Source organism: Ipomoea triloba, chromosome 2 (genome assembly GCF_003576645.1).
Source record: "Ipomoea triloba cultivar NCNSP0323 chromosome 2, ASM357664v1".
NCBI classification, from domain to species: domain Eukaryota; kingdom Viridiplantae; phylum Streptophyta; class Magnoliopsida; order Solanales; family Convolvulaceae; genus Ipomoea; species Ipomoea triloba.
In genome coordinates, this window is record NC_044917.1 from 11414156 (window position 1) to 11429572 (window position 15417).

General features: G+C 32.7%; 1 protein-coding gene across 2 annotated transcripts; it reads left to right on the top strand.

The window, feature by feature from the left end:
* The first annotated feature begins 2152 nt into the window (after positions 1–2152).
* Positions 2153–7120, top strand: LOC116007676. 2 transcript variants are annotated; one of them, XM_031248427.1, is made up of 11 exons: positions 2153–2625; positions 3866–4178; positions 4257–4463; positions 4535–4792; positions 4889–5341; positions 5734–6026; positions 6125–6298; positions 6395–6499; positions 6587–6647; positions 6738–6836; positions 6922–7120. In XM_031248427.1, exons 2-11 carry the CDS (start codon positions 3891–3893, stop codon positions 7009–7011), a joined length of 2028 nt encoding a protein of 675 aa, XP_031104287.1. In that variant the 5' UTR covers positions 2153–2625; positions 3866–3890; the 3' UTR covers positions 7012–7120. The 2 variants fall into 2 exon arrangements, with proteins under 2 accessions (XP_031104287.1, XP_031104277.1); XM_031248417.1 differs by having other exon boundaries at positions 2154–2625; positions 3875–4178.
* Positions 7121–15417: the final 8297 nt, after the last annotated feature.

Genomic DNA, 15417 nt, shown 5'->3' on the forward strand with positions numbered 1-15417 from the left:
GTAGATCAACGATTGAAGGTCGATGAAAAATAAGAGAAAAAATAGCAAGTCAGATTTATAAATATCGCAAATTTGAAAGTTTACAAATGCATTGATGAATTCTGATGGGTGACTGTAATCAGTCATCACTTTTTACAAAAGGACATTGTTCATATATATATATATATATATATATATATATATATATATATATATATATATAGAGAGAGAGAGAGAGAGAAGGGATCAGATGCGAAGCTTCTCCCAGGTTAATCACATTCAACCATCTAACGCTCATCACTTGATTTTCAGTTGTTGATGGCAATTTTTAATCCACAGTTGATTATGTTCGAATTCATGCGTTGAGGGGTATAAAAGTAAAAAAAAAAACAAAACAAAAAACAAGAGCAAATCAAAGCTACGACGTCTTCTCCACTACTCCCTATTGTCTTTGCATCTTCAACATATCTGTTGTTGCTGAAATTTTGTATCACACACATTGACGTTGCTTCCGGAAGGTAAGTCATGAAGTAATGGATCTAGAACTGGAATATATGAACCAATATGTAAGTATATGAGGAATCAAAGTTGTACAGTGCACCTTAACAATTAATTTCATGCATCTTAACAATTAAATTCATGTACCTTAAACTTTAAGTCATGCACCCTAAGTTGTATATTCATACACCTTAAGCTTTAAAGTCATGCACCTTAAACTTTAAATATATGCACCTTAAGTCTGTGAGCCATTATTCATAAGGAAATAAAGTTGTGCACCTTAACCGTTAATTTCATGCACCTTAAACTGTAAATGTATGCACCTTAAAGAGCAAAATTATGCACCTAGAGTTTCAGCTTTGCAATTTTAAAGTTTTGCAAATTTATGCACCTTAAGTTGTAAACTTATGCACCTGGAGTTCATATTTGCAATTTCAAATGTTTACAAATTTATGCACCTTAATGAGCAAACTTATGCACCTTAAGAAGTAAATTTATGCACCTAGAATCTAGATACAGAGAAAGAAGAATAGAACTTTGATCTCACGCGTAGAGTAGAAGGTGGTTAACAAAAACGTTTATGGATATTAAAAAAAAAAAAACAAAAGCCCCTTAGCATTTAAAAAAAAACACACACACAGCTTTTTGTCCATTCGATCAAAATTAATCTATGGCTAAAATCACACTTCATTTTTCACATGGGACTTCAATTCCTTTGTACGGGAACCAATCCCTATACACACACATATTGTTATCAAATTTTGTAAGGAAAACTAAAAAGGTAAGATGATAAATTTGAAAATATCTTATCAGTATAGAAGGAAGAAATCAAAATTTACAATTTGTTAAAGCACATGATTATACCAATATATTTTGTATTTTCATTAAAATCTTAACAACATTGGCTCTTATATAGTCTTTTAAAATTTGAGTGTGCATGTAACATGTTAAATGCATATACAACATATTTATATTTGATAAGTTTTACATTTATTACTGATATTTATGTTTACTTAAGTAGATGTTCATATATTGCATAACATGGAATTAATTGCTCGACTTTGTCTCATTTTAGGAAAAAATGTTAAATGTGTAATTAAACCATAAAATAAACAAAATATATGCAATTGAGACATTTCTTTCTAATTTTTTTTATAGAATCTGATCTTATTGCTTACATGGTATGTATTAAGAGTCACCATTTCTTTTATCATATTAATTAGGATAAAAGATTGAAATATTTTCAACTCAAATTGCACTAAAATAAATTAGAAAAAAGAAATCATTTAATATATAAGTTACTACAAAACTAAATTTAGGCCCAATTTATTAGAGATTTGGGCTGTAGCAATTTATATGGATTTTGTCTGCAGTTTGTTGGGCATCCTACTGATCCAATGGGTCTCCAAATTTTCCTTACTGTTGCATTGGAAAAGAAAAATTATTAGGCACACCATTACATTAAATTATTGTGTGGACTGTCAGGTCCAAAACGACGTCATTTTGGTGTTAAAAAAAATCTTTGTTCTACATTTATGTTAGAATAATGAATTGTACTTTTAAGTAAAATTTGAAGGCTTATTTTATCCTTTTTCCCATATAATTTATGGTGACATAAATGTAAATATTTACAAAAAAAATCCGCGACCATGGTTTTTGGCGGCCTGAAAAAATCGTGATTAGTTTTCCGCTACTGTTCTTTGTGGAAACTATAGCGGAAAACTATCGCATTAAAAAAATTAAATATACTAATCCGCGGCTGTTCCACATAGGAACGGTGGCGGAAAAATAAAGAAAAACAACAGACCTGCATCAGATCTGCGCCTTCGCCTCTCACTCACTCACTCACCCATTCGATTTTTCACTTCATCGCCTCGCCGTCTTTCTTGCTCAAAGAAAAACGACCAGATCTGAATCGCCACCGCCTCTAGTCGCCACTCTCTCGCCGTCTCTCACTTCACCTTGCCCATCCACAACCTCTCCACCGCCACAGCTCAGATTTAGCGACGCCCGCAACCACCGCCACAGCCGCTGTCGTCACTGCCACAGCTCACTCAGTCGGTCTCCTTCGCCGTTGCCACCGTACCGCCGTCGTCTCCTCCGCCTCCGCCCCAGCCACCGTCGGCCGCTGTCTCCGCGTACTGCCAGGTTTGTTTGGTTTTTTTTTTTTTTTTTTTGGGTTTAAATGCTAGTACTCAAAAAAAAATATATGTGTTAGTTTAAATATATAAATGTAATGTATTATTTCAAAATTTTTTAAATATATTTCAAATTTATATTATATTTTTGATTAGTTTAAATGTAATATAGGTTGTGTTTATATATTAATTTGTGAATTTGTCTATGTTATTTTTCTGTTTATTTTATTTTATTTTATATTTCAAAATTTGATAAATTTTAAGGTGAACTATTGTGATTTAATATTAAACTGTGCATATATATATCTATGGGGAAAGAATTACTAGTATTATTATTATTATTCTATTTTGAATTTTGCCTTTTTAAATTATAAATTTTGAATTTTAATAAATCTTTTATATTTCAAATTTATATTAATTTTATTCTATTCTGCATTTTGCCTTTTTAAGTGTTAAATTTTGTATTTTAATAAAAAAATTTTATATTTTGAATTTATATTAATTTGTGATTAGTTTAAATATAATATATGTCGTGTTTATATACTAATGTGTGTATGTTAATATTTTTGAATATGAATTATATATGTTGTGTTTGATGAATTAGATTAAATTTGATGGGATTATGTATACTTTGATTATCCATTTAGTATTTTGATGAATTAAGTGCTTTGATTAAGAATTAAGTTATTTGTTTACAAATTAAGTTCTTTGATGAATGCCAAAGACCTTGTGGTCAAGTGTCATTCGGTGTCCCGATTTACACTCCCACGTGGATGATGGGAGTGGGTTGGAGGCAACTGTTGACTCTTTGTGCTTAGCTATGAACATATACTATATTGTAACAGAGTCACTAGTACTAAAAAAAAAGTGTTCTTTGATGAATTAGCTAATTTGACAAATTAGGTATATACTTTGATTACGAATTAGGTAATTTGATTTCAATTCAAATCACCTGATATCGAATATAAATACGTCCATCATTGCGTATCCATAGTACTTAGAGTAGATTTTATGAATTGATCATTTTGATGAAACTCTCCCATTTTCTATTGGTATTTAGTCTTTATCTTTAGAAGAAGATACTTTAGAAATAAGTTACATGCGTAGCGATCACCAAGAAGGATTGTGGGTTGACTATTGGACATCACAATTTATTTATTGTAAGCTTTATAAATTGTTTGATGACTCTTTTTATAGTATTTTATTTGAGTTGAAATGCAAGATAACATGTTTACTAATATTTTTTTTAGTCTGTGCAGGTAAATATAGACAACAATGACTGATCAATCTACATCTACTCCTTCAGACACTCCTACTTTAGAACCTACTTCTGCTTCTACAAATAAAGGAAGAGGCCCTACAACATGCAGAAGCTTGAAAAAGAAGAAGGCTACTGAACAACTTTCAGTTCATTTTGATCAATATGGTAGGGTAATCGGACCATATGCGACGAAGTTTGTATCGTATATTGGGAGTTTGGTTCGGTCTCAAGTTGATATTAACATCAAGAAGTGGCGTGATGTAGATGCAGGCCTTAAAAATATCATTTGGGAAGATGTGAAGGTATATCTAAGAACTTTATACTAATATTGATATAAGTATAAATATATATATGTTGCTTATGTGCATGTTGTTTTTCAGAAAGAGTTTGATTTGCAAGATGATTCAAGGAAGTCTAATGTTTTGAAAATTGCATCACTGAGATGGAAACAATTCAAGAGTAGATTGATACGTGAATATGTTAACAACAAACACCCAAAGTATAAGTCTCCTATAGAGCTTTATGATTTCTTGGGTGAAGATCAGTGGACTAGGTTTGTTGCAGGACGGCAGACTGAAGAGTTTAAGGTATATTTAGCTCATATAATTATAATTAATTGAAGTACTTTATCAATATTAACATTTCTGTGAAATCATAGGAAAAATCTAAAAAAGCGAGGGAAATGCAAGCGTTAAATAAGCATCCACACTTCTTAGGTTCTGGTGGATATGCGAAGAAACGACAAGAGTGGATGCAATCAGACCCTCTATCTTCACAGTCTTCGTGTGCGTCTGTTAGCTCGTCTTTGATGTCTGATGATCGCAGCTTTGATTGGATACGAGCAAGGACCAAAAAAGCAGACGATGGAAGTTACTTTATGCCGAATGAAAAAACACAAGAAGTGTTTCATAAAATTGTAAGTAATATATATATTTTTTTTAAAAAATGTCATAATAATACATAATATTTATAAAAATACTAATACTTGACTTATCTTATTTTGCTGGAACAGGTAGAAAAATGTGAAGAAATCAATCAAGGGACATTTGAACCCAAGAGACATCATGACATACTGTCAACAGTTCTTGGAAAGGAAGATCATCCAGGTTCTGTACGAGGGATTGGTTCATACTCTACCATCCAAGGAGTGTTTGGTAGACCGGATCGAAAAATGAGCACATCGGGTGAGGTTTTCACAGTGGATGTTGTCAAAGAAATGATGAACAAATGTAGGCAAGACATGGTGACAGAAATGGAAGCAAAGATGCAACCCAAGATCGATAGCTTCAACCAACAACTCCAATTCTTGTTGAAGAACATTTCGGCGACACATCTATTTCCACATGGGGTCTCGGACGAAATTGCTCAAAGTGTTTATACCCCTTGTGATCTACCGCTTTGTGATCCACCTCCTACTCGTAGTAGCTGTTATTCAGTTGACACATATCCAGTTACAACAATTAAGGTAATATTAATGTTATTTCATAATGAAAATATCATTTCTTGTTAGATTAAGATTGATATACTGTTTTTTTTTTTTTTAAATAATAGAGTACAAAAAAGGTGTACACTAGCATTATGTCCTAGTGGCACACCGATTGTTGTTGCAAAGGGTATGGCTCACCCGAGTACAGATGAGACTGTGGTGCATCATCAACTATTTCCCCCTAACTGTGTCAAAGTTTGGGTCGATGAAGTGGTTGATGGTGGTCAACAATTTATTCTCCCCATGTCAAGATATCGTAGGCAATTTTGCACAATGACATATTCATTTAGTGATTTTGTATGATGTATGCATTCTTATATTTTGTTGTTTATATTTAAAATTTTAGTATAATTACAATTTTATATTTGTAGAGTTTACCAAAACAAAATAAGAACCCAAGAGATCAAAGTGGTGAACTATCTGGTACTGGTATACGACCTCCCATTGTTGGTGATGATGTCTTACAGCACTTGGGAGACAGTTGCAAGTACTTAGTCATGCTATTGACACTATTTCCACTTCATAAAGACTTCATTGAGTTGGATATAGATCAGGCAATCTTTCATCATACAAACACGACTTCTATTTTTGTGATGATGGATGATATAAAGGATTTGATAACGATGCATTGGCTTAACGTCTCAATCATACAAGTGTTTATATTGTAAGTTCTTTTTAATTATTTATGTGCTTTATATATATATATTTTATATATTTGTTTTTTATGTTTATTGAAATTTGTTATTATTTGTTCATTTTCAGATTTCTTAATCGGTTGTGCAATCAACTTCAAGTCACGTCAATCGGGTTTGTCTGCCCGACTCAGATTTCAAAAGATATGGTTGTACAACATCCTACTGCTGTTACTTCATATTTTGTTCACCTCATGAAGCAGCACAACAATAAACAATTTATTTTAGCACCATATCATCAAGAGTAAGAAAATTGTTCTTTTAATTTATAACTTGATAACTTTATTTGAAGTATTAGATATTAAATATTTTAATATGTATGCGTGTTTTGTAAATGTAGGTCTCATTGGTTACTCTTGGTGATTTGCATACACTCAAAGATGGTATATGTCTTGGATCCTTTGCCTTGTGATCGCTACATCGAAATTAAAGTTATTCTGAATGTGTAAGTAAATATCTTATTATTAATATAAGTATTTTAACTTTTACTATATTATTTATAAATTTTTATAAATATTTATAATTAATATAGGGCATTTCGCTCTGTTCCTTCAAATGGACGGGTTAGGAGCATAAATTGGAAGCAGTGCAAAGTAAGTATGAAAATTGAATTAATGTTTTACTGTGATATTTTGAATTACAATCAATTGTTTAAATGAATAAAATATATATGTATTTTGTAGTGCCCGATTCAACCGAGAAGTGTTGAATGTGGATATTATGTCATGCGTTACATGTTTGACATCGTGACAAAATATTCATCTATTGACTGTTTGGATGAGGTAAGTGAATTAAAATAGAATTATGTATAGTTAAGTTATATTTTAATAATTAACATATTTAAAAATTTTATTCATTAATTTGTAGGCATTTCAAAGCAATAACCCTTACTCTATCAACGAAGTAAATGAGATCCAAGAGCTATGGGCAAAATACTTCGTGAAAGAGTGCATATAATGTAACTTTTATTTTAGATTAAATATTATCTTGTTTTGATAACTAATTATTGTGTTGAAAGTAACAGATTGATATAAATTAAAGTATGAGTTAATTCCATTTTTGGTCATGATTTATAAGTGATAGTTCACTTTTAGTCTTTTGTTTATTAGAACATCCTAATTTGGTCCTAATATTATTGTTGCATGACCATTAATGTATGTATGTATGAATGTATGTATGTATGAATGTATATATTTATGTATATATACATACATACATACATAATTCAGTTCAAATGCGGTTGGGGTGCTCAGGTGCGGTGTGAGGAGATCCATTGACCTTACCAAAATCAACGTCTAGGATTAACAATGTTTAAAAGAAAATGCGGTGGCAATTTGGTCATTTTTCATATGGGCAAACTTAAAGTGCATAGGGTTTATGCTTAAGGTGCGTCTATAACACCCCCAATTCTAGACCACGATAAAGATAATAAAAGATAGGGAATAGCTGGAAATAACTCAGATACTAATAAATGATAGCGGAAGCGAAATCATCTTAATTGGGGTGTTATACCGTATCTAAGCCCGTCTAACCTAGATACTAAAGCAAGTCTACAAGTTCACAAAACATCAAACATCTAAACATAGTATTAAATTATTACAGCCATTCAAGTCTAAACCAAGGCTCACAGACCCATAAGTCTAACAAAAGGAAATGCAAGCTAATCCTAAAAGAGGAATAGAACTAGGTGGTACTAACGCGCTTATGATCTGGTTCTACTCCATACCTGAAAACATTTTAGAATAATTAGCAAAGGACGCTAAGTAAATTTCAATTCTCACTTGTAAAGGTACAATAGTATACGTAAGTAGGTTTTCACACAACACTTATAGGTGAGTCTTTGTGTCACTTAAAATGCGCGATGTTAAGACTTAAGGTGGTGCATGTTTCTATCACTTAAGGTGCGCTTGACACGCATTTTTTTTTTTTTAATTTTCATTGATTTGGATCGCACCTATGACCTCTTCTACGCATGTACCCGTCTATCGCTAAATAGGCCAAACCTGCAGACTTGAAGATCCGGCCTTGTGCATATATGTCTGAGCCTATTTCGCTAAATAGGCTTTAAAATAGGCCTAAGTATGACATTTTTACTCAATAGGCTAGGCCAAGCTAGACCCAAACTAGGCCAGGCCATAGGCCCGACCTTGACTATTTTCATCCCTATTGATGCGTTTAATTGCACCTTTTAAAAGAACACATGCCTAATTAATTCTTCAAATAAAGTTTATGGACTTATTTGATCTTTTTCCCTATTTAATATAATATAGGAAATAACCTGGAGGGTGTGGCTGAGGGCATTTTGGTCTGTTCACCTATTTTGTTCCTAATACACTCAACAATACTCGAGTGACCATTTCGAAAAAAAAAACTATTTTATTTATTTCATTTTTTTTCATTTTTGTTTGTATACCCTATCAAATTAGAATTCATGTAGTTATTCTTCTAAAAAAGAAAAAGAATTTCTGTAGATTTTTTCTCACAAATATAAATAGTTTAAATCCACACTTCAATCTCAAAATTTTCAACTATCTCTACAAAAAAAATTTCTCTGGTTAAACATATATACAAACATTTCCTCTATCTCTATCAAGTTTTACAATACATTTTGTAACTTTCATAAATACTTATATTCTTTTTATTTTTATATTTTTATGTTCTTATATATCTAAAAAAGAATGTACTAAAAGTTCAATAGACAATCAATCACTAATTATCACAATAAATATTATTTTTTATCATTAAAAATAACTAACCTTTTTTTCATGCCTTGATTAAAAAGTTTCACTTTCAAATTTAAGTTTAGAGTTAATTCCCAAAATGGTCCTCCGACTATGACATTTTCTTAATTTAGTGCCTTGACTTTTAATTACACCCAAAATGGTCTCCAAACTATTCAATTTTAAGCCAATTTGGTCATCTGTTAGATCTGACGTCAAATGGGTGTTAAAATGAGGGGTAAAATGGGTAATTCAAGTCTTGGTCTCCAGTTTAAAGCTTCTTCGCCTGCTTCTTGCCGGCGTAGCGGCCCTGAAGGAGAATAACAACCGCATAATTTAGTGCCGTTGTTTTTTTGCTGCGAGAAGAAAATGAAACCTGGGCATAATGTGTTTTTTTTTCTTGAAATCTAATAAAATTGCTTTGTTTTAATTACAAAACTGCAAAAATCCATACAAATTTTGACCCAAAGGCAGGAAGTAAACTATAATGATATAGAAAACTATAATTTTGACCCAAAACTGCAGAAATCTATAATTGAAGGACATGCTAGGACTCATGCATTCAACAACAGGCTTTACAGATCCTCTTTAGGTTCAAATTTTTGAATGACGAATCAATATATGTATGTGCGCCAGAGGATTTGAGATCTCCTCGGAAGATCCAGACCACCAATGCTAACAACGCAGCTGCTCCCACGCTTCTCCTCTGCCGTTGGAAACTTCTTCCCTCTGGCGACTCCGCCCAGCCTCAAATGTCTCCCAAACGGAAGTTCCAATATGCGCCGGTAATTTGGGGAAGTTCCGAAAGTAAAATTCAGCATAATGTATTTTGTTTTGTTAATTTGGGGAAGAAAACGCTGATCAAAGATCTCAAAGTAAATTGTCCGTTTTGCCCTTTTGTTTAACACCATGTTCACGCCAAAGCTAACGGAGACCAAATTAGCTTAAAATTGAATAGTTTGGGGACCACTTTTGGTGCAATTAAAAGTCAAGGCACTAAATTAAGAAAAGGCCATAGTCGGAGGACCATTTTGGGAATTAACTCTTTAAGTTTAGTAATATTCATATATAAAATTCAAACAAACTTCAAAATGGCAAAAACTTGTAATTGTGTTAAAGTTTACATAGTGAAGTTGATGATAATTATGAAAATGCCACCGTATTTTTTTTAATGTGATCGTATCCGACAAATTTTTACAGATGTAAGGCTGAGATTGGTTCTTATTTCTCTACTATGAGTATTTATGAAAGTTACGAAACATATTGTAAAAGAGAAAATATCATTTTTAGTCTACCGACTATAATACATGTATCGATTTTGGTTTTTGACTATTAAAATTTTTAAATTAGGTGCATGACTATTCAATTTGTATCACATTTGGTCCTGCCATTAAATGTTTCGTCCAAATTTCTGACAATATCACTGATGACCGGCTAATTTATTTAATTTTTGTTTTTTAAAAATATTTTAAAAATTTTTTAATTTAAAAACTTAAAAATTTAAAAAAATAAAAAATAAAATGCGTAGTCGACCACCCCCCACCCTCCTCTTTCATCCCCGACAGAGACGAAGAGGGAGTGGGTGACTGGAGTTCTCTTCCCCCCCCCCCCCCCCCCCCCCCCCCCCCCCTCCCCTCCCCTCCCTTCCTCCTTCGTCTCCAGTGAAGACGAAGGAGGAAGGGTGGGAGAGAGAAAGTCGATCCCCTCCTCATTCCTTTCCGGCGGAGATGAAGGAGGAGGTGGGTGGCTGGAATTCTCTCCCCCCCCCCTCCCGGCGTTGTTTTATTTTATTTTTTAAGTTTTAAAATTTAAAAAAAATTTTTTAAAAAAAAAAAAAAAGGGGGGGGGGGGGGGAGAGAATTCCAGCCACCCACCTCCTCCTTCATCTCCGCCGGAAAGGAATGAGGAGGGGATCGACTTTCTCTCTCCCACCCTTCCTCCTTCGTCTCCAGTGAAGACGAAGGAGGAAGGGTGGGAGAGAGAAAGTCGATCCCCTCCTCATTCCTTTCCGGCGGAGATGAAGGAGGAGGTGGGTGGCTGGAATTCTCTCCCCCCCCCCTCCCGGCGTTGTTTTATTTTATTTTTTAAGTTTTAAAATTTAAAAAAAATTTTTTAAAAAAAAAAAAAAAGGGGGGGGGGGGGGGAGAGAATTCCAGCCACCCACCTCCTCCTTCATCTCCGCCGGAAAGGAATGAGGAGGGGATCGACTTTCTCTCTCCCACCCTTCCTCCTTCGTCTCCAGTGAAGACGAAGGAGGAAGGGTGGGAGAGAGAAAGTCGATCCCCTCCTCATTCCTTTCCGGCGGAGATGAAGGAGGAGGTGGGTGGCTGGAATTCTCTCCCCCCCCCCTCCCGGCGTTGTTTTATTTTATTTTTTAAGTTTTAAAATTTAAAAAAAATTTTTTAAAAAAAAAAAAAAAGGGGGGGGGGGGGGGAGAGAATTCCAGCCACCCACCTCCTCCTTCATCTCCGCCGGAAAGGAATGAGGAGGGGATCGACTTTCTCTCTCCCACCCTTCCTCCTTCGTCTCCAGTGAAGACGAAGGAGGAAGGGTGGGAGAGAGAAAGTCGATCCCCTCCTCATTCCTTTCCGGCGGAGATGAAGGAGGAGGTGGGTGGCTGGAATTCTCTCCCCCCCCCCCCCCCTCCCCTCCCCTCCCTTCCTCCTTCGTCTTCACTGGAGACGAAGGAGGAAGGGTGGGAGAGAGAAAGTCGATCCCCTCCTCATTCCTTTCCGGCGGAGATGAAGGAGGAGGTGGGTGGCTGGAATTCTCTCCCCCCCCCCTCCCGGCGTTGTTTTATTTTATTTTTTAAGTTTTAAAATTTAAAAGTCATGTTTAAAAAAAAACTAAAAATCATTAAAATAATTGTTAAAATAAATATTAAATAAATTAATCGGTGACTGGTGACTTGGCTAGAAAATTTAACGGAAGGACCAAATGTGATACAAATTGAATAGTCAATTAGTCATGCACCTAAGGTAAAAATGTTAATAGCCAAAGACCAAATATGATACAAATTGATAGTCATGTACCTAATTTGAAAGTTTTAATAGTCAATGACCAAAATTGATACATGTATTATAGTCGAGAAACTAAAAGTGATATTTCTCTATTGTAAAACTTACAGGATAGAGGAAAAAATTAAAATATATACAACGCCAGTTTGTCTAAAAATCGACGTCATATATTTTTATTTTTATTATTTAAATAAGATACCATGTGGATTTATTTAATAATCGACGTGGTTTTTTTGTTATTGAATATATATTTACGACATCATTTTTAGGCTAAAAATTGACGTCGTATGTTCTTATTTACAAAATGAAAAATAATATACGACGTTAGTTTTATAAAATCGATGTCATATCATTTATTTATTACATCGGTCAGGACTACGTCGGATAATAATCGACGTCGTATGCCCAAAATAATCGATGTTAAAAGTGGTTTTTGTTGTAGTGATATGATTATTTATGAAAGTTACAGAATGTATTGCAAAACTTGATAAGATAGAGGAAAATTAAAGTTTGTATGCTTAGACAGACGGAAAAATCTGTAAAGAAAGTTAAAAATTTTGTGGTTGGAGTATGGGATTTTAACTATTTATATTTGTAAAAAAAAATCTACAGAAATTATAATTTGATAGAGTCTAAAAATAAAATTGAAAACAAACAAGAATAAAATAAATAAAAGAGTTTTTCTCAAAATGGTCTCTATTTTTTTTTAGAAAAAAATCTACAGAAATTCTAATTTGATAGAGTCTAAAAACAAAAATGAAATAAATAAAATAGTTTTTTCCCAAAATGGTCCACCGACTATTGTTGAGTATATTATGCACAAAATAGGTGAACGGACCAAAATACCCTTCATTTTAATGCTAAACAAACGAAATATATAATGGAAGACTGAATTTGGTGAGTTTTTTAAAGTCAAAATACCACATTTGGTGCAATTGAAAGTCAAAATACAAAATTGAGAATGAGTAATAGTCGAGACACTATTTTGGAAAATAACTCATAAATCTATATGTCAAATCTTCATTGAGTGAACTTTGCTTAGTTTTAGAGTAATGGATTTTGATGTGAATCCATATCATATCTATTTTATCTGGGCAAGTTCCTTGATTTTCAAAGTCATTATTCAAATTTCCCAAATTGAGTACAACAGTTGAGTTGGTTGTGAGCACTTGAGTCCTCCTAGATTAAAGTGTTAACTACCAATTGCCAAACAAACTAGTATGGAGGGTTTACCTTAGCTTGTTGGCATTTTCATCACCTTTGATTGATTGATTCCCATTTTATCACGTCCAAAATTTGTGGGTGGTGTTGGGGAGTTAAGTAAATATAGCTTTCAGAATTAGGTATTTATGACATTCGCCAAACGAAAATGTTTCAGTTGACTTATGTAATGTAAGTCTAAGTTGTCAAACAATATAATGGTCCTAAGAAGCTAGGATAAGATATACAATCATGATGAAGTGCATTTCTTTTTCTGTGTGTTATTTTAAATAGTTAGGTTCATAACTTTATTAGTCTAATCTATCTCCACTCAAACTTAAGAATAAAAAATATATTAAATATTTAGTGCTTCTTTCTTTCTTTTCTTCAAAAAAAAAAATTAGGCAGAGAGTTGTTATCGTTGAACTAGAAATTTTTTTTTCTGTTGGATTAAAAATTAAAATAAATGTGCTATTTTGAAAGAAAAAAATAAAACATTTAGAAAGTGTGCACGATGAATTTGACATATCAACCTATAATAGGTCATATAAGTATTACTAAACTAACTCATCTTTTAGTGTACACACACAAGGGGCTTCTATATATATGGGGTGGGATGGGGGAGAGAGGCAACTGTCCCCACACGAGATCTGCCCTAGCTTCAATTGTTCAATGCAATGAGTTGAAGTATATATATAAATGGTGATTTTGACTAATTTGTTAAGTTGAGACTCGTAACGAATAGTTAAAACAATGATCTCCACTCTGAAAGTAAATCCATATTGGTTATTATATTAACTTAAGGGTGTATTCAATCAAGACTTAAATGGATTTTTTTTTAAAAAGATTTTCAAATTAAAGTGTTGAGTTCTAAATGATTTTTCTAAATTCTCTCTAGATTTTTATAAAGGTTCTAAAAGTCTATAAAAATTTGTATAACTAACATTTATAGACTTTTAAAACATTTTCATATTAAAAAATTTACAAAAAAATCAATAAAATTCTAAATTGAATACACACTTACAAACTTTTTATAATTTATATTGATACATTATTTATAATGTTCTTCATACAAAAACTTTGTGATTGCATCCCGACCAAATCTAAAACTATGACACATAAGCTCAGAAAAATTATTAAAATGGTTCTGAACTCATTTCAGTCGACTTTGGTATTGTGTTTTGTGCATACACCCAAGCTTTTCATTAAGAACCAAAACTATCCGGGTTTTATTTTTCTTCACAGTTAACTTGTTTAAACTTATCCCAATTTGAAGAAAATTTCAATATTCTAAAAATGGAGGTATGGTATGAAATTGACTTTATTGTAGGCACTAGTTTACAAACATTTAAAGACTTATGAGCCAATTGAACAGATCTCGCGATTTAACTCCTCTACCAACACTTCAAAGTAGGAGTGTGCCTTCAAAGTTGGGTGCAATTATTTTATTAGAGTTAATTCCAGCAATGGTCCTCCGACTATGTTGATTTTCCAAAATTAGTCCTTAACTTTTAATTTGGATAATTTAGGTCCATTGACTTTCAAATTCTTTTCAATGTTGGTCATTTTGTCAAATTTTAGTTAAGTTGAGGTCAAATGAAAGGGTAAAATTGTCCGTTCACCTGTTTAGTGTATTATTACACGTATTTCTCCTGTTCTATACGCTGTATATATGAATATAATCTCAGTCGAAGTCTCAACCGGGGCCATATAATCTCAGTCGAAGTCTCTTCGACTGATATTATATTCATATATATAGCGTATATGACAAGAGAAATACGAGTAATAATACACTATACAAGTGAACGGACAATTTTACCCCTTCATTTGACCTCAACTTAACTAAAATTTGACGAAAGGACCAACATTGGAAAGAATTTGAAAGTCAAGGAACCTAAATTGTCCAAATTAAAAGTCGGGAACTAATTTTGAAAAATCAACATAGTCGTAGAACCATTGCTGGAATTAACTCTATTTATTATTATTATTATTATTATTATTATTATTATTATTATTATTGAAAATTTTCAACATAAACAGTTCTTCCTCTATTAACAAAATTCAAATTAATCTATGGACAACCTAAAATGGTTTATCTTATTGTGGTTATTTGTCGACTATAATCACAAGACGGAATTTACTCAGTGTACACCTTCGGATAATGGATGAAGATTTCCTCGTCACTTAAAAAAACTGAAATTAAATTAGTAAATGAATTAATAGTCATTTAAGGATTTTTTAGTTATTGGTTTTTGGTGTACACTTTTTGTTTTTATTTTTATTATATTTTTTGGGGTTCAAGCACTCTGAATTTTAAGGTAATTGTATTAATAGAAATTGAACCTATGACCATCGTTAAAATGAACATCTGCCATCTTATCAACGCCCTAATTAAGCTATGACTCAATTAATTAGTTAAATCTAAT

Bases quoted from the DNA above. Each gene is read 5' to 3' on its own strand.
- LOC116007676 (XM_031248427.1), top strand. From the start codon at position 3,891: ATGACTGATCAATCTACATCTACTCCTTCAGACACTCCTACTTTAGAA. The intron at 4,793-4,888 runs GTAAGTAATATA...TTGCTGGAACAG, and splicing joins AAGAAGTGTTTCATAAAATT to GTAGAAAAATGTGAAGAAAT. The intron at 5,342-5,733 runs GTAATATTAATG...TTATATTTGTAG, and splicing joins ATCCAGTTACAACAATTAAG to AGTTTACCAAAACAAAATAA.